Source organism: Uloborus diversus, chromosome 7 (assembly GCF_026930045.1).
Source record: "Uloborus diversus isolate 005 chromosome 7, Udiv.v.3.1, whole genome shotgun sequence".
Lineage (NCBI taxonomy): Eukaryota > Metazoa > Arthropoda > Arachnida > Araneae > Uloboridae > Uloborus > Uloborus diversus.
The window spans coordinates 70,732,765-70,752,974 of NC_072737.1; the positions used below are offsets into that span (position 1 = coordinate 70,732,765).

At 32.5% G+C, this 20,210-nt stretch overlaps 1 protein-coding gene across 1 annotated transcript in view; it reads left to right on the forward strand.

Moving 5' to 3' along the window:
- The window catches only part of LOC129225725 (uncharacterized), a 70,771-nt gene that overhangs the window by 43,599 nt on the left and 6,962 nt on the right, over nucleotides 1-20,210 (forward strand). The window contains exons 19-29 of the mRNA XM_054860219.1: nucleotides 2,610-2,724; nucleotides 3,500-3,656; nucleotides 4,895-4,959; nucleotides 5,976-6,113; nucleotides 6,561-6,709; nucleotides 9,172-9,284; nucleotides 9,437-9,556; nucleotides 10,650-10,725; nucleotides 18,750-18,873; nucleotides 19,201-19,286; nucleotides 19,931-20,027. Of these exons, the coding sequence (XP_054716194.1) occupies nucleotides 2,610-2,724; nucleotides 3,500-3,656; nucleotides 4,895-4,959; nucleotides 5,976-6,113; nucleotides 6,561-6,709; nucleotides 9,172-9,284; nucleotides 9,437-9,556; nucleotides 10,650-10,725; nucleotides 18,750-18,873; nucleotides 19,201-19,286; nucleotides 19,931-20,027 (1,240 nt within the window). The remainder of the gene's footprint in view (nucleotides 1-2,609; nucleotides 2,725-3,499; nucleotides 3,657-4,894; nucleotides 4,960-5,975; nucleotides 6,114-6,560; nucleotides 6,710-9,171; nucleotides 9,285-9,436; nucleotides 9,557-10,649; nucleotides 10,726-18,749; nucleotides 18,874-19,200; nucleotides 19,287-19,930; nucleotides 20,028-20,210) is intronic.

Consider the following 20,210-nt stretch of genomic DNA (forward strand, 5'->3'; position numbering starts at 1 on the left):
GATAATCAAGAGAAATTGTATGTTTCTTCAATTTTGTGAGAACTACTGAACAAAAGGTAAAGCTTTTTCTTATGCAAATGTTTAGCTAAGCAGTGATTTCAATAATAAAAAAAACATGTGCAAGTAAGTTATTTGCAATCTACTCGCATTCCATTCCATGGCAATCAGAAACCTTAAAAATGTGGGTTTGACAGGGGAAGTGCAACTACTGCTTCGAAAATTTACGATAATTAGGAGCAATGTTTATTTGAGTATATCTGTATTCCGTAAGGTTTGTTATTTCTTACACTTGTGATGCATACACATTTATAGGCCATAAGTGTATTATGAGCCATAAATGGCTAGTTTCATTAAAATCTATCCAGTGGTTTTGAAACAATATCAATCAAAACTCAAATTATTTTTGAGCACCAGCTTGTGTATAAACAGAATTTTCTTAAATTCCCAATGCAGAAATACACTTAGGATTTCTTATTGCAAAAAATGAAACTTACAGTTCAGAGTTAAGCATAGAAATGTAGGTAGGGTGGTAATAACATAGTCAATAATTTTAAATGTCCCAAAAAAAAAAAAAAAAAAAGAGAAGAAAAAAATGTTTTGTAAATTTCATTTTAAGGTTTACAATTATCTACATATGACGTCAAACTTTTTTGCAACAGTTCTAATCCACCTACCTTTGTCACAAAATGTCACACTCACCATACCCCCTCCTTGTCACATATCTCACTGTATTACATAAACATGCATGGTTGCAGTCTACTGTTTTAAATTAATGTTATGTCCTAGTTGCAGTAAAAATTTTTTTCTTATCGTTAAGTCAAACAAATTTTGTATGCCAAGTCACCAGCGTAACTAAAACTACCTTAAGCAGGCCTGTCATTAAATTTTTTTACAGTTGGGGGGGGGGGGGCAAGGGTTTTTTTGCTCAATACCTGTACATTTTATTGGGAAGAGGCTACAAAATACATACAATAGTGCCTAGTTTCATTATGTTTCTTGAATCCAGGGAGACAGAGGTCAATTGCTCCCCTCCCTCCTCTGATGGCCCAAAATGATAGGCCTTGCCTTGAAGACTATTTTCAGAAGCCCTGTTTTTTCAAACTGTGAGAAATAATTTGTCTGCCGCATAAAAATTTCCCTTGCCTCCTTAGATTAAAAAATGTTTGTCTGTCTCTGCTCCTTGTGATATAGTAATTTGGTCAATTAAACTTACTTTTTTTTAGTCAACTTTTTTACCACATTTACTATGCATTACAAATTAAGTATTGCCTTGCATCACAGACGAAATCAGCATCCATTTTACAAACTGTAATTTTGCTAATTATTATGCTAAAGTTAGTCAGTATTTTGTAAGTTTTGGTCAGTAAAATCAGTATTTTTGATCTTCCAAATAGTTTTACCACCTCAATTCATCAATAATGAAATAGCTGCTATTTCTCCATCAAAATTCGCACGTTTCCCAGCAAGACAGCTAGTACTTGAATATACTCCAGCACTGGCATTTTAATGACATTTTTGGTCGAACCATCTACGTACACATGAAACCAATTGTCCAATGGGTACTTGCTATGTTATGAAAATATTGAATGTTCCCTCATTGATACTTTCATTTTTCACAGCATTACTGATGTTTATCCTTTTTGTACCTTTTGTGAGTGTATATTTATTTGTCGATATATATATATATATATATATATATATATATATATATATATATATATATAATATGCAAGCCAAATACCAAATATTAAACAAATTATGAAAAAATAATGATGATAAAAAGGAAAATTGCAAACAGCTATTTAATAGGAAAAGACAAAGTATGAATCCAGAGCTCATCAGCCATGGAGGATTTAATATATATGGTCAAAAGACCAAAAAATTTAACTATGAACTAAAAGAGAATGTTTGAGCTCCAGTACATGCAATATAGAGTAACATTAGGCTAATGTACCACATGTTAAACTATAAACAATAAACAAGAGCTCAGACCTAAAATTAAAAGCAGGGGGTTTCGCCTCGACTAATTAGGAAAACAAGTTTCGATAATTAGCCATTCATTTTTGTTTAGTTTATAGTTAAATTTTTTGGCCTTTTGACCATATTTATTGAATCCTCCACGGCTGATTACGTGGATGGCTAATTATCAGAACCTGTTTTCCTAATTAGTCGAGGCGAAACCCCCTGCTTTTAATTTTAGGTTTGAGTTCTTGTTTATTGTTTATAGTTTAACATGTGGTGTATTTGCCCAATGTTACTCTATATTGCATGTACTGGAGCTTAAACATTCTCTTTTACATCATAGTTAAATTTTTTGGTCTTTTGACCGTATTTATTGAATCCTCCATGGCTGAAGAGCTCTGGATTCATACTTTGTCTTTTCCTATTAAATAGCTGTTTGCAATTTTCCTTTTTATCATCATTATTTTTTATATAATTTGTTTAATATTTGGTATTTGGCTTGCATATTTTACATTTACTTGGCTTTTTAGTTTTGCTGCATTGCAAATCTATGGGCTTCTGGTGTGGTCTTTTCAGTATTTTACACTTTTATTATATATATATATATATATATATTCAAATGCTTTTTCGAACGTTTATTTCTTTAGGGAACATTATATCCAAGGAAATCATCTTTAACTCACACTTTATGCTCAAGACTGTTATTATTGTGGAGGCATATATCTAAGTCTAGAACAGAGTTTGAATCTAGACCTGATACTGGTGAGTAAAAAATTTTCTTATAATTCTTTGTAAATATGTATGCTAGTGTTCAACAATTGGAGTCAAAAACATAATTGCAAATTCTAAAAACTTTGTCTGTTACACATATTATTACCAGAAAAAAAAAGTTTTTGCTGTGGTTTCCAAACTTATTTATGCAAATATTGTTCTACCCCCTTCAATTTTCTTCAGTAGATTCTGATTAAGAAAAAACTATTTTAGTCTTCCAATTTATTTAGTGAGTTAAAAAACGTCGTATTTTAGCTAAAGTCGTTTTTGCACACCTAAGCATAATTAATTATTATTTTATTATAATCTGAGTATTGATAGTTTTATTACGTTTGAGGAATTGTACCAAATTTCAGAAAAATAGATGTTAATTTAAGTGAAAAATTTAATGTGATGGATGGCTTCGATTTTGAGTGTAAATTTTTTCAAACTGTGGGGTCATTGAAAACATGTCACTGCTCTTGGTGCAGGTGCTCAAATCTGAACACTATTTTCTGATATTTATTTTCCATCATTGGTGATATGGTGGTAAAGGAGGGCTAGCGTTTAAAAAAAAGGAAGACTTTTGCAAAGGGGGCATTTTTGTTGAAAAAAGTATGACACCATGGATGTTTTGAACCTAAGAACTTAGTAGAAACATTAAAAGAAATTTTCATCAGCTTTAGTATGCATTTTAATTTTTTTGCAAGGCTCTGTAGACAATGAAAATGGTTTTTTAATGTGCTTCCACTTTTCTTGGTATGAACAGTATATAATTTTTTTTAAGGATTTATTGGGAAAGGATTCAGCCGCCACTTGAATCGTCTGTGGAATTATTTGGTTAAAGGTGCATTGGGAACATTACTAATTGTTTTCTTCATGCCAATCATTTGTTCATTCTTGTCATTCCTATCATTATGCATTGCTCTTTCTGCTCCGCTCTGGTAAGTTTAAAAAAGTCGATTTTTTTTTTTATTTTTATAAATTCAACTAAGTATTTCAAATGTGTAATTTGATACTCTTTTTTTTTTTTTTTTTTTTTTTTGTGGCGTAATATTTCTCTGGAAAATATTTTCTAGTATTTTGCTTCAAAGTAATTATGTTTTACAATTACACTTCTGTTTTTATTATTATTTTGTTCTTTATTTTTGAATTTGTATAAAATATTATTCAAACTACACCTTTGAAGTAAAAAGATTTATATGCTTAAATTAAATGTAAATAAACTGATGCATAAAAGTACATGAAAAAGAATTTAGCCACTACTAAGAAACTGGCAATAGTATAGTTTTTGAGTGAATAAATGATCAGAAATTGGGGTGAAGAAAGAGTTTTATTTATGAGTAGCAATAGGAAAAATGTCAAAATGGTATGGGGTGAAACTGCTCCTAGCTGATTCTTGATTAGGCATAGGGTTTATTAAGTTGCCAATATCCCAGTTCAGCAGATATGTCTCAAATGAAGATACCGATCACAGAATTGGGACATATTTGTACACAGGCAGAATTTGCTTGACCAATATGTTTGATAGACTGCAAGTCTGAAGACTTCAGAGGCCAGTTGTGGCAATGAAGAGGTTGAAGACATTGTTGGGAAAAACATACCTGGGCCCAAAGTAGCTCACAGCAGAAGTAATAGTGTATGGTTGTCCCAACTGATCACTCTGCAAGCTGTCACACCTTGCGTTGTGGTTTGTTCAGTAATGAGTATTATATTGGAATGCTCACTTGTTAGACATCTTACACACATAAAGTAGACTTCTGCAGTGAAAGTACAGAGGAATTTGTGGCTAAGGATCACATTTATTCAATTGGACACTGACTAACTTAAGAGCAGCATCATGCAAGATGATACTGCTTGTGGAAGAATGTCAGTGTCAAGCATCTTAATGGACATTGAGATTCAACACAGTACCCCAACCCCCGTATGACACCTATGCTAGGAACACCACTGATAGAGCATGAATATCTGAAGCTGAAGTAGTGGAGAAAAATAGGGTGCTTTAAAGTGTTTTGTTTTCATTAACGAATTGGTGCTAAAAGTTTAATCACTTATGCAACACAAAAATGCATTTCTATTCTAAGTATTGTAGTTTGACTCAATTCTTTCTTGTGCATATTTTTTGGCTCAGATGTATTTTTTTATATTTTGAAATAAATCTTAAGTTTTTTTCTTTTTTCAGGGTGCCTGCAGCAACTTTCATTTTTCATTTAGCCATGGTGTTTTTATATGATTTTGATAGCCCTGGTAAGATTTTTGTTCTGTTTTCACAAATTGGCACTGGAATATAAAGTGGATATTTTTTTAACTGACAAGTTTAAAATAAATCAATTTAAAATGTAATATGAATGTAACTGCTTATACGTAAATAAACCAAAAGGTTAAGATACATATGTTTCATTACATGTTGGCATTGCCCTCACTGGAGGCAAAATTAATCAAATTAGAAATTCTTCAGAGCAACATGTAAACATATAAAATATAGGACAACAGTTTTTGTTTCAGGTTCTTTTGTGTCTCAAAGGCAAAGTTTCAATGAGGATAACACTTCACTGTTTCCATGACATAAAGCTACTAAATGAAATGATCTATTTGTACTTTTTAGTAGTTTGTTATGTGTGGCTAGAAGTTGTGTTTGTAGTTTTACTTTACATGATCATTTTAGAAAAGTTCTGAATTATAGTCAAAAACAGACAACATTGCATAGGTTTTTAGATAAAAGATTCCTAGGCTCTATTAGTGCTAAAAAGCAAACAAAAGAAAAAAAACACATGAAAAAGGAAATATTTGAAGGTCTGTTACCTGATGTTTTTGTGAAAGGTTACTCCCCTCTCAAAGATTTGCATCAACGTCCCTCTTCCTTCCTCTCCGCATTCCACTCAATTCTTCAGCAGATGCAAAATGTACTTCATTTTTTTACTTATGCATTTCCTGTGCAGTACTGTGTATAGTATTGATTGTTTTTCATCGTTTTATGTAAACAGTCATCTGTGATCTGGAACCAGATTAAGGCAGTTTACATTATATTTTATGTGGAAAAGTGATTGGTTATTTGTACAAATCATTATTTGAACTGCCTTTTGGAACTAATTGTGTACAAGAAGTGAGGTTCACTATAATTCCTTTAAAGCTTTTAAATAGAAGTTGATCCTTTATTGCTGAGCTTACCTATTTAAATTGATCTCTAAATTTTCTTTATGAATTTTCATTGTTTGCTCACACATACATATACAATGTCAATATTGTTTTGAAATTCTTTCCAGGTCTTCCAAGAAACAAAGTATGTATAGTAATGGAAGCTTTATTGTGGCATATATGTCTCCAAGGTGTTTTACAGCCTTTTTTAGCGGTTGTGGTGGCCTTCATTATTTGTCCTATCACATCTCTTGTGGTGTTTTTATGTGAGTGTAACTTTTTCGTTTCTTTTAAAATAATAAATCTATTTTTTAATCTTCTAGGCTCCAAGTTCACGCACTGCTAAAAAAGCTCCCTGTATTGCCGTAAATGCTTCCTAAATTGTTTGTAAATCAGAAGAAAAACAAATAATTCCCCCTCTGCAAATTAAAAGACTTTTTTTAATGCCTACTTTTCACTTAGTTTATTATATAATTACCTATATTCTCTAAGTAAGATATACCCAAATAAAGTACAATTTATTTATTTGCAATGAATAAATAAAAATCACTTATAAATTGCTCAGGTATGATTGTTTATCATCATGTAAAATCCTATTTGTTCTTAAAACATCTTCAGTTTCTTAGATTCAAATTTTTTTCACTGAATTTAATTTCTTTACTTTTTAATATTATGCATTTTTTAATTTGTGCCATTTATTCTTTTTTCCTAAGTTTCAATTTTGCGGTGCAGCTCTAGAATATTGTGGGACATTTCTATATTTCATCTCATTGTTAAAAGACGTGGTCGTGTGCCATCAAGTGATAGCTGGTTAGTGAAAAGAATTTCTGGCCCTGGACTTTCAAATGAACATTTTTTTCAGGTGAGGCTGTTTATTACTAATAATAAAGCTGAAAGTCTCTCTGTCTGTTCGGATCTCTGTCAAGATCTCTGTGACGCGCATAGTGCCTAGACTGTTCGCCCGATTTTCATGAAATTTGGTACAGAATTAGTTCGTAGCATGGGGGTGTTCGCCTCAAAGCAATTTTTCAAAAATTCGATGTGGTTCTTTTTCTATTCCAATTTTAAAAACAAAATTATCATAAGATGGATGAGTAAATTACGAAATTATCATGACATGGAACCGTAACATGGGCACAAGCCAATTGGCGAGAAAATTCACCATACATTATTTGTAAATATACAGGCGAACCAAAAGACCTTTTAATTTTCTATTACGGGCAGAGCCGTGCGGGTACCACTAGTATTTAATATAAAGTGTTCTGAAGCTCATGATTCAAAAATAGGGCAACAGTAGTATTCACCAATATTTACCAAAAGTGTTAATTTGGCAAATACAGTAAAATATTAGGGATGATTATCAGGCTCAAAATTTTGAAAATGCATCATTAGGGAGAATAATGGTATAAATTTATATGTAAATGATAGAAATTTAATGTTTTACTTTCACTATTAATGATGTACTCATTCTATGCACATCCAAGCTGGAGGCAGATGATGAATGATACTCATACCTGCAACTAAGTTTTTTTTTTTTTAATGCATGCACTAATGCTGATGTAGCATTATGTTTACTAATACACAAATTGTTTTTTACTGGAAGCTAATAGTCTAACAATTTTTATAGCCAGTCTCGTCATTTGAGTGATCTAGGGGGAGGGAGCTTGATTCCCCTCCTCTTGGATTTTAGAAACATAATGAAATTAAGCTTTTTTGTATGCATTTTGTTATTTCTTCCTTATAGAATGTGGTGAGCACAAACCCTTTGCCCCTCCCCCCTCTCCCTGGAAAATTTTGAAATGATAGCCCTGCTTATAGCACTTTTAAACTAAAAATATTGCACTCTCTACATTAATAATTCTATGTTGAACATGGAGGAAACTTTTTAACATTGTTCCCTACCTTTTAGGAGACAGTTTAAGATTATCATTATTAGTTACAGCAGTAGCTTCAATTATTGAAGTACTGCTTAAGATATATGCTTTAAGATCCTGTACAAGCATATTTATGTAATTATTAGAATGCATAACTAATATTTTGTGAAGCAAAATTATAAATAAAAATCCTAAGTGGAATTTAGATTTAAGTGATAAATTGGAAATATTTGGTTCATACTTTTTTGTTATTTACTGCTTTTAAAGTACAGTTGTTGACTTAGATTAGAGGATAAAATTATATTTATTTTTTTGTTCAGCTTTTGTATGATTTGAAAGTTTTTCTACAGTGGGATTTTTTGATAATTAACAAAATGTTGCATTTTCCCCCCTTTTTGTGTGCAGTCAAACCTTGTTAATGTGGAATTCACGGGACCATAATAATTATTTCATGTTAACTAGATTTCATCTTATCTGATAAACTTTGTTTTGATTTTAACTATCGGCACTAAGCAAGCTTTTCATGTTTAGCAATGCTTGTTAATGTGTAGTGTAGATGCTTGTTAATTAGATGTGTATTAGATGTTTGTTAATGTTGTTTGTAGTTGTGTTAAGTGATTTCATGTTAACAAGGTTGCAAGGTTCCACTTTATTTTCCCCCTATGTCTGCATGTGTATATGTGCTGAAATATTGTGTTTAACAGTGTAAGTCTTTTCATAAAATACAGTCAATTCATGATAACTCAAATCTAAAAGTACCGACAAAAAGCTTCGACTTATTGGAAGTTTGACTTACTGCTAGTTTTGGTTTTCAACATTTTTAAAGAAAAACCATCGAATATTTTAATTAATATGTACATATAACAGACAAAATTACAGAACTTAAAAGTTTTGAAGCACAATATGCACAGTTCAATAAAAAATATTGAGAGAAAAAAATCAAAAGCATGGTTTTCATTTCGATATACTGCTGGGACCACTTGAATAGAGCTGATTCTACTTCAGGAAAGGTGCACATCTGGACCCCATGTGAATAGGTGCCCATTAGTTTTTGGCACCAGTGTTTTTGATATGTCCAGCCTTTCTTACTTCTGTCAATAGCTTACTATCAGTTTATTTCAATTATTATTGCAAATATGGCCTTAATTAGTTGTTTTTCTCTGAATTAAACATAATTTTCTTAAAGCGTTAGTTTATTTTTTGAAACTTCATAATTTTAAAGGTACATTCTTTTAAAGAGCCCCCATAAGCAACCACCTTCTTGATTGATCCATTTATGATAGACCAACAGATGTGCAGCTGCAGAAAAGTTTCACTGCAATTTTAAATTGCTGCATTTCAATGTATTAATTTAAGAAAAAGTTGGAAAAAGTTATCTCCGAGATTTTATTGACATTTTGTATTCATGCCAGTATGTCAAATTTTCATTAGCAAATTTTTCCTTTCAAAGATCACTCCGGAACAAGCATTGGCTGCTTTTGAGGCTAAATTAGAAACTGAAGAACTAAATGCTTTTAAAGAAGAAGTAGAAAGGATAATTTTACTTCCTCAGCAAATATATAGGTTTGTTTTCTTCTCCTTTTTTTTAATAACTATTTTATACTTATAAATTGATCAGCATTTCAAAGTAAGTTTTCTAATTACTGTTTTTTTTATCGTGAAGTTCATTAAAACAAAATGCAGATTTTTAACAGAATTTTCCTTTTTTTTAAAAGGGAGTTTGTATCTCAGTGTTTTCACCCATTTTCTGCTACTTTGTGCAAAGAAGGTGTATATAAGGATGTGGAGAAAGAAGCTCAAGACCTTTTGACAGTTTTAAGAGATCAAGTTGAAAGGTTCAATAATTTGATTCCTGATTTAAAAAAAAATTATAAAAGTAGATACCATTTTCTTTTAATTCTTTATGTAGTATAAATGACTATTTATGCTCATGCTTAAGGTTCGAAAAAAAAAATTGTATGCAAATGTTGCAGTGCTAGTTCATGAAAAGAAAAGAAAAAAAAACTTATTCTAACGGTGTAAGAACTTGGGAGATGCACTTTTGCAGCTTTGATATTTTTTAATTAATTATTCATTAATTTTCAATTATGATTTATATATATCTTTTGAAATGATTTGAAATACCCTGGTATGATCAGTTATGGTCCCACTCGCTTAGTATTTTCATTCTGAACACTTGCTATGGTCATGCTAGCTGAATTCAATTATTTTCAGGAAACACATTGAAATTCAACAATATTGAAACATTTGTTTTTCTTACATTATAATCAAATTTAAAGTATCTTGACTTACCAACGCAAGCAACATTAAAATTAATTAAAAAATAGATACTGTCAACTCGCTTTTGAAAGGTTTGTCTGAACAACAGCAACGGAAATTAATTAAATTAAATAGAACTATTCTACTGCTGCATTGTTTATTTATCCTTGCCAAATTTAATTTAAGTTTTATCACCAATCCAAAATAATAATTTTAAGTTAAGAATGCCCCTCCCCCCCTCTCAAAGTCATATGTTCCCATAGGTGAAATACTTAACTTTTAATTGACTAATTATGGGCATATTAAAATGAAAAGATCTTATCTAAATTATTAGCAAAAATACTCCTGTATGATAGAGGAAGCTAAAAATGTATTTCCTCAGAACAAGAATAATTATTAGTCATTTTATTGTTTTGTAAAGATATAACAAAAGGATTAATGATGTCTGTGAACAAGCAGGATGCCATTTTCAACCTTCAGTGATTTTCCCCCTCTGTTCATACTCTCTGAATAAAAGTAATTATATTGATATGATGCATATTAAGTAACAAAATATAACAGCACTGTTTTTCATGTATATAAGAATTAAATTATTTTTAGCTTTTTTATATGAACTAATACTGCTTTCAAATGAAATTTGTTTTAAATTAAATGCCAGCATTTTTTTAGGCGAAAAAAAGAACTCCAGACTGGTCTAAATGTGAATGTGAGATCAAAAGTGAAATTAACTGCAACTGATCTTCAGGTAGTAGCTATGCACTGCAATATCTCTTTGTTGTTATTCTTTGCCAGAAAAAAAATATTTATACTTATCTGCATTCATTGCATTGTTTTAATTTAGAGTGTTCAATTTTTTTTTTTTTTTTTGTAGCATGTTTCTAATGACGATAATCCTACATTTTTTCAAAAAAAGTAAATTTATCTCATTTGTTGCTTTGATTTAAAAATGTTTTTGTATCACTCAAAGCATTACAAAACATGTCTTACTCCATGAATACAAAATTGAATAAATATGTTTTTTTTCTTTCTTTTTTGGGTCTTAAATGATCTTATCCGTCTCCTAATTTCAAAACTCGAAGAAAATGGATTTTTAAAACTTATAACTTCTATATTTTGCTTTTAAAAATTATTTAGTTATTTTTGTTGTTGTTATTATTATTATTATTATTATTAATATTATTATTATTTGCTTCTTTTAAGTCTTAAAATTTTGATTTTATCATTTATTCCGTGTTTTTTCCTATTTGTTGAAAAATATTAGTTTATGGGAGTACCTTCGTTTATTCTAGTTCAGACTCCATTTGCAATTGTTGAGGTGACAGCAAGCTATTGTTTTTTTTTTTTGAGCAATCACAATTGCTTATTGTTCTCATTTGACAGTCCTTGGCGTTATGGTTCCTTTTTCAGCTTAGACCAGGGGCCTCTGCAGCCCCACCGGCTTCTGGTCCTGAGCACTGTCCCCCTTTAGCCGCTTTTCTTGGTCGGTGGCGTCCATATCATACACACACACCCTCGCAAACATACACACTCACACACACGCATTGTTATGCACATACACACTCTTACACACATACTCACACACACCTAAGGGCATACACACAGGTCTACGCACACACACAAGCCTATACATGCATGCATCCCACCCCTTCACATCTCATTTTTTAGCCTAATAATGAGCTTTTAAAACTTCAATACCAACAAATTCCTGAGGGCAGTCAAACCCTGACCCTTCCCGTAACTTGGTTAAAGATAGTATGTTCCAAAATGTGGGGGGGGGGGGGGGTATTTAAGACATCAACTTCGAACTTTAAAGTCCCCATCTCATTCAGAGTCTCCCAAAATAGCTTCAGGTTGGGTTTTGGAAACTTTATTTTCCAAAAAATTCTAAGGAAGAGACTCTAAATGTCCACGAAATCACCTAAAGTCGTCACAGTTGGCTCTAAATTTTGTTTTTAGAAATTTGTGAGGGAAGCCCGCAAAGCCTTTTTTTTTCTCAATAATGAAGAAATAACAATTTTAAGCTCAATAATAAGCTTAAAATGAGCAACAGTTTCGAAGAAGATTTCAGGTGGGAAAACTTTCTCTGAACTCTCTCTCTCTCCTAACGTTGTTCGTCAAACAACGGATCAAGTCCCGTTTTTAGGACGTCATTTTCAAAGATTTTCCAGGGGAGACGGGGGAGTCCCTAACTTCTTCCCAACGTTTGGTAGACTTCCAAACATATTTCGAAAAATTTTCGCCACCCCTTTACGCTACCAATGATAGCCTATAACAACGTTTTTGAAACTTCGGCATCGGAAAATTTCCAGAGAGCTCCCGAACGTTCCCTACTATCTTTAACGTCATCAAAGATGGCCTACAATGGATTTCAAGTTGGAAAATATTTCGGGAGGAAAATCCAGTATTTGTTGTAGTTAGGGTTCCCTTACACAACTAAATACAAACTATACATGTTTTTAAGTTCAGTTGAAAAACTTTCCGGACAGCGCCCCTGAGCCTTCCCCGATCTCTTCACGTATCCAATAGATAGCCTAAAATTACTGTTTTAACACGTCAACTTCGGAAAATTTCCTTGAGAAGTCCCGACCCCCTGACATCACCAAAGGAAGCATAAAACTGCTTTTAATTTTGAAAAAGAAAAAAAAAACATCTGGAGGGAGCTCCAAGCCTCTTTTCCATTAGTATTACTGAAAAATCCCTGAAAATCCGATTTTTGACTTAACTATTGGAATTTTTCGGTGGGGCTCGGAATTTCTTTTTTTTTTCCTTCTGCAAAAAAATATGAAGAAAAAAAGTTTATTTTCCTCTTAATTAACACCTTGTTATTTCTTTAAATACTTGAATTCACTAGCTACTTCTCACCAGAAGGGTGGCGCATTGGGGAACCACCCTGGGCGGCAGAAAGTGTATCTACGCCACTGGGGAAAGGGTCCTGCTCGTAGGAGGGGGGCTTCGGGATATTTAGACGGAGCCCTTGCTCTTAGGAGGCACCCCTGCAGAAAATCTATATTCTCTTCTCGAAAAAAAAATTAAAGAAAAAAAGTTTGGACTATACTGGTTTTTGCATTAAAGTCCTCAATTGTAGACTTAAGACTATCGTTAGTGACTTTAGGACTACAAAGGGATCTCATACCTGAAGTACCTTAGGGACCCCGTTAAGTCTAAAGCTGGCCCTACTTACAAGTAATGTTACTCAAAAAAAAAAAAAAAAAACTTGCCCCTCACCCTCCTTTTATGGAACTCAGTCCTAAATCCAAGGAGCTCTCCTTTCTAAGTCTAAATTTGGTCCTGTTTCATATTATGTTGATCGTAGTCCAGACTTGCTACCAGACCCGTATGTGATTCTGAGATGAAAAATCTTGCACAGCGATAAATTACGACTGAGCAATGAAATCTCTTGCCAACTGATAGCATTTAGTTGAATCTGTCACAACCAGTGAATACCAGGGGTGGGCACAGAAATTTTCGGGCCCGTTACAAATGACTTTTACTGTCCTCCCTCCATCTTGTTCACCCCTACATATAATTCACTCCTCATTTAAAAGTTTCGGGCCCCCTTCAGGATCGAAACCGGGCCAACAGGTGCCCTCCTGCCTTGTGCATGCCAATGCTAATGTATTAACCGTTTAACTGCCAAACTATTGACGGAAGATCAAATTTGAGTAATTTTTTGAAATTATGTCTATTTATGTCTAGTAAATACAGAAATAAAATAAAATTTCCAGAAAAATTTTTTTTACTATGTTTTTCAGTGTGTTCCAATTTTGGAACATTGGCGCTTTGCATGAAGTTTTTTTTTTTTTTTCAGAGAGTTTTTTTAAACTAAGAGGTTTTGAATGCGGTTTTTATCTTAGCATACTTTATTACAGAAAAAATAATATTTTAAATTGCATTTATGTACATACCAGAATTCAGAAAATCCAATACAGAAATATCTAATGCCCATGATATGAAAGGAAGCATTGCTGGTGAAGTCGTTTGTTGCAGTGGAAACATTTCTTAGTCGTATTTTTTTTGCACACCGCACAACATCCTTGGGATGCAGATACAATATAATGTCCGTCTGACATTCTTGATCGTTTATGTAAATGACAACGAGGCCCTGGATGACTTTCCTTCCACTGGTACTTTTCTTCTTAAGAGGTGAATTGTTATTTCTCTTCGGAACTCTAAATGTTTCATCTTGACTTTGTGTAACTCACAATGAAGTAACCAACTAGCTACAACTGAAATATTCAGACTAAAAAGATTCCACCACCATTTTTTACAACTAAAATTAGGTCTGTAGCTCCCTAAAAGTTTATCCAAGACGTCCACACCCCCCATTCCTTCATTGCATCTCTTGATAAGATGAGGTTGTGGCACACTTGCATTTCTGCTCATTTGAGTAACGTTTTACAGATGCAAGTGGCTCATGTGTATAACAATTAGATGCTACTGTAACCTCTGCATTTTCATTCCAGCTGCACATGTACACTGATCCATCAGATCGATAGTCAAAATTTCCTCAATCTTCTTTAGAAAGGGCTTTTTTGGATTTCAGTGGACAATGGCCAGTTCGGTTTTTACGAATTGTTCCTGTTGCTCGTACACCTTTTTTTGATAGCTGAGAAATTAAGTCATATGATGTAAAAAAGTTATCAAAGTATACTTCATGCTTAGACGTGTCAGTCAAAACTGAGAATAGGTCATTTACAACTCTGGATCCTAATTGCACATCAGGGGATCCTTCTTTTTTGCCTGAATAAATCTGCATGGAATATGGGTATCCACTTGAAGAGCACAGCATCCAAATTTTGAAGCCGAATCTTATTGTTTTTCCTCTAAAAAACATTTTACATGAATGCCGACCGTAGTAGGGAACCATAGATTCATCTATGCTCAATTTTTCATGAAATACACCAAATTGTTGAAGGTTTTTACACAATTCTTCGTAAATAGGGTATACTTTTCCAAGTTTGTCATTTTGTTTTAATTCGTGGTTGTCCATCAAATGAAAGTTGTTTTTTATTTTTCGAAAACGATTTCGAGGCATAACTGTTGGTACAATTGGCACAGATGTATCTTCTGCACTGCTCCAATACATATCTTCAGAAGGAACGGAATGGTACCCACTCAATAGCAGCAAACCAAAAAATTGTAGGATTTCATCTCTGTCAACATCTATTGATTCTCCTTTTTGCAATGCATACAAGTTTGTCGTAGTATTTGCTAAGTGTTCAACATACTGCAAAGGTAAAATTTTAAAAAATAAATCAATTGGAGATAAATTCACTATATTCGGAAATGCGTGTCGAAGCGGTTCAATACTTTCTGACGAAATCAGTTTCTGAAAATTAGCTTTCTTCTCCCAAGTTAAATCCATTTTCATTCTTTTTCTACTTTTATTGCCTGATAATTCTAACTTTTTCTTTTTTTTCCGTTTTCATTCGCTTTTTACTTTTATTATCTAATGATTTCAGGCTTTGTTCTTCCTCCGATTTTTTTGTTAAATTTTCACGAGAGTTGACGGAAAAAATGTCCACCTGTCCACATACATCAATTGGTGTAATAGGTTGTAACTCGTCTTCTAAAATGTCTTCTTCCTCAGTGATATTGCCTGGTTCATCAGGGGGTAATTGGCATATATCTACATCTGACAAATCCAAATCTGACAATGTCTCTAAATAAGCCACAGCTTGTTCTACAGTAAGAAATCTTGTAGACATTTTTTAACATTTATGAACAGTTGGTATACGTCAAACAGAATTACGTTTCGCTCGAAAACAAAGCTAGCGAATTATTGAACTGCATGTAAAATATGAAGAATAAAACGCTCACTAATATTTTTTATTATCACGTCACAATGCAGCTGTCCGAGCATGTGCGGATTCGGAGCCATATAGTCCATCAAACAGTAGACTGTTATTATTTTCTTTGCTAATGAAACGTCATATCCTTTCAAAATATAAACTTACTTGGTTTTGCCAACATCTACATCAGAGTACATTCAAAATGAGAAGAAAAAAGAAACATATATAATGAAAAATGAAATTTCACCTTTGAAGTCGAACGATTTATTTCTTGGAAATTTGACTCCCTAAAAGCGCCAATGTTCCAAAATTGGAACATGCTATTTTGAAGGGGTACACCTTTTGGAAATATCATTGTACATTTCTACAAGCATTTTAAAATCATACATTGAAGTATTTTTCACAACTATAATAAATCTCATCACATTTTCTGAAAAAGCCAATTTTTGGTAAATTTTATAAGAAAAAGTTGCAAAAAGTTAAAAAAACATGCATCTTTGAAAAATCGCAGTAAATAATTGAAAATAAATAAACAATCAAGCAGAAAATCAAAAAATACTTTGAAATAAGACTAAACTGTGTTAAAAAAAACTTGTTTATTTTAACGTTTTTTCTTAGGAAAATTTTCAGTTAAATATGATGTTCCATTTTTGGAACATTGGCGGGTAAACGGTTTAACACCCCCAAAGCATAGCCATGGCCGACTCATTCATAGCATGGCCAGAGCCACTTTGCCTAATGGTGCAAGTCTCTTCAATTTTTGTTAATAGATATAGATATTTTGTTAATAGATAGACAAATATAAGTTTTTAACGCTCTTTTTTCGTTCCAGGCCCTTTTTCAGGCCGTGTCAGGTCCCAATTCTTTCCCTCCCATTTCTTCAATGTGGGAGCCATGGCCCCCAAAAATAAAAATTAGAGAAAAAGTTGATGAGAGAGGAAAGTATTTGTACGTGTGGACTTCGGCTATTTACTTTGGTTCCCGCTAGGATGGGGGGGGGGGGACCTGTTTCCAAGCGCTTTTTTTATATAGAGTAAACAAATTACATGATTTTTTTTCTTGACACTTTAAAAAGTTTTATGTGTGAATTTAACACTAGAAAGACGGAAGCGGTCATTTGGACCGCAAACGATTTTCAAATACTTATATCTGCTGCGTTTAATTTTCAAACTCTTTTTCCTTCAGTGACTTTTCCTAACTATTTATTAAGATCTTACAACAGTAATTTTTGTCCTTTAGGATTATTATTATAGTCGCTATAAATGTTTATACCTAGAAAGACCGACAACAGTCATTTTGACCGCTTTGTGAACCTTTCTTTATGCATCCGTTTTCTTCTTTTTTCTCTTATCAGTTGTGTGTACTATGGACTATTGTTAGCTGTCAGGGTGAGTAATGTTCTTCTGTGTTTGAGTAGTATCTGCTGGGTCAGGTTTAATTCTTTGAACTGTTAGGAAAATGCGAAACACCTGCTGGTTTCATGGTTTCAGTTTTCTGCTATCTACACACTACACAGGGGGCAAAGTTGAGAAAGGTAAATTTGAAAAGCATGTGACTGGACACGTGAAATTACTTTGTTTCTAAAAAGAAGTAAATATAAACAGGTGAGTTCCAAAAATGTTTGCTGGAATTGTTTTGTGCACCAAAACATGTGCTTTGCTTGAAGCATTGACGTTTATTTTCTTCGGTGATAATGAAATGCTCAGTCACATAATTATCTTCATGATGTCAAGAAGAACCGTTGACAAGCAAAACTTATAGGAACATTAACTCCTGAAACAGTTGCAGATTTATATCTAAAACAGATTACGGTTCGAATGAACAGTGTGACTTATCTGAAGAGAAATATATTCCTTGCGATGAGAATAGTTTGCTTTCATGAGGTTAGTGCAAATATTTTTCGGAGCCTAGATTTGCAGAAAAGGATTGTTCTTCTGAGTTAGAATCAGAAGAAACCTCGCTAATAAAAACTGATGCTCAAAATATAAAAAGTAGTGAAAGAAAAAGGGAAAAGTGCCGACGCCGAAAAAAAGGGGCAAATTTCAAAAACAGAACTCCTATTTCTTCAATTTCCTCCAAGTCCCCTTCACTGATCAATTTTGCTGCATATAAATAAGTATCTACCTCAGAAAAAAGATTAAAATAGTGTGAAATTAAATTATGCGGAAATAAAACTACGAGCATTTGTTCTAATTGCCAAAAAAAAAAAAGAAAAAAGAAAAAACTGTTAATGGCTAATATACAGGTGACGCGTTAACATATTAAGTATTGCGAAATACTGTAAAATAGTAATGCACGGTATCTTGCGATATTAAGATATTTTTAATCCAACACATGCATGGTTGATTATAGTACTTGTTAGTTATTACATGCTATAAAAATTTCCTCTTTTTTGTACAAATTTGCTCTTTCTCAATGCCAATGGTGTAAAGCATGTGTATTTCACTTGATCGAACATAAAATTAAAAAAAAGCTATCCGAGACTCATTTGCAGACTATATTACGATTAAATAGTTAAATTAAACTCTGAAATGTTGAAACAAATCTTTTCTATGGATAAAAATCTCGAAAGGAGGAAATTTCCTATCTATTAAGTACGGCGGTCAATGTGACCGCTGCTCGTCTTTCTAGGTATACGTAAAACGCCGTCTTTCTAGTGTTAAATATATTAAGTTCAATAAAAAAAAAATTGCTTGATGTGGCCCACTCGGCGGTTGGCCCAGTCGGGGATCCCCGACTAGCCGACCTGGCCAGTTCGCCCCTGTATATATATATAATGTATTCCTCTTGTAGTATTTTATTCTTTTCTCGTAACTTTTTGAAACAGCATGCATGATTTAGCTTGTGGCCTTATGTTTCTTGGTCCTACATTATTTCAATTTTGTTATTTTATAAATTGTTTAAAAAATGTGGTTATCTTTAAAAACTTTTGCTTTATTTGTTTGATTTTTAAGTTAAACTTTCTTTTTCTTTGCAGCCTACTCTTCATGTAGCTACTGTCATTCTGCAGAGATTTTTTCCTGTTCATGTGTTGAAAAGACTTCAACTCAAAGAAGATGAATTCTGGGATAAGAAAGGATTATCATATAGGGATTGGTCTGGTAAGTTAAAAAAAAAAAATTGCCTTGTATATGAGTGTCAAAATAATGGAGAACAAAATCCTAATTTTCAACTGTCAATTCTCCTCTCTGTCATTTTATTTCGTTCTTTATTTTAACATCCTGAGTTATAAACTTACTATCATATGCTACTGAACTAGTTTGTTTTATTGTAATTTTTATGACTCAACTTTACAAGCATATTACAAAATTTTCTATCATTCACAAAACTCAGTCACTCCATTTCACCTATTTTTTGCATATAAGGTAATATATTAAGTTCTGCACATAATTTTACCAAAGTGTTGATAATATAATGATATTTTTCAGGATTTGCTGCTCAATTACTATCAGAAATTTTCTCCATTGATTTTTTAACACCACTTGAAGAAAGTGACACATGCTATCAACTAGAAGTAAGTCTAATAAATTCATGTTAAACGGTGCTATCAATATGTATCTGTGTATCATTGCTGGGTAAAATAAATAGCAGATAACACCTTTTTATTAATCACTGCACAACTTGCTTTATTTTGTTGAAGTTAGTATAAATGATTTAAAAATTAGTATTAAATTGATTATATTAAAAAAGAAAAAATATTGCTGTTAATAAAAATGTATTTGTTTAAAAATCTCAGTTAAAAAATGTCAGGAACAAAATTATAAACAAAACTGAAAAATGTAAAATTCTGGATTCTAGTGAAATTTTGTTTGAATCCCACATTCTAGTGTGTACCCTGAATTGAAATAAATGGTGTTTAGTCCAGTCACAAATAAAAAACATGTGTTGGCTTGAAATTGTTAATGTGCAAATATCAACTGTTTGAAGAAGTGAGTGTATGAAACTAGTTCGAGCTCCCAACCAAGTGCAAAAATTGTTTTGATGGTCACTTTTGTTGTTTGAGTGAAGCCATTCAAATTCTCTTTCCCCTGCATTGTAGTCCATTTTGGACATTTTTCGATCAACGTAGAGTCAAAACTGATCAGCTGTTGATAGCAGTGAACAGTATACAATTTGCTATTGTTATTTGAAGTTTTTTTAATTTTCATTTTTGTTTAGGCCCATGGAGTGAGTCTTACAAGATACACAGAAATGCTCCAGTCTATTGCACATCAACCTCAGGTAGATTTCACCCATGTTATACACATACCAAAAGGTAAATATTAGTTAATATTTTCCATGTTGTACTAAAAATATGACATTTTAGGATTTCAAATGTTTGCATTTCATTGTATAAAACTTTTTGTGTTGCTATCAGTTTTGTTGTTATATTGAAAAAATGAGACCTTGTACTAATTGATGAAAAAGATAAAAGAAAATGTGTACACAACTTTGTATT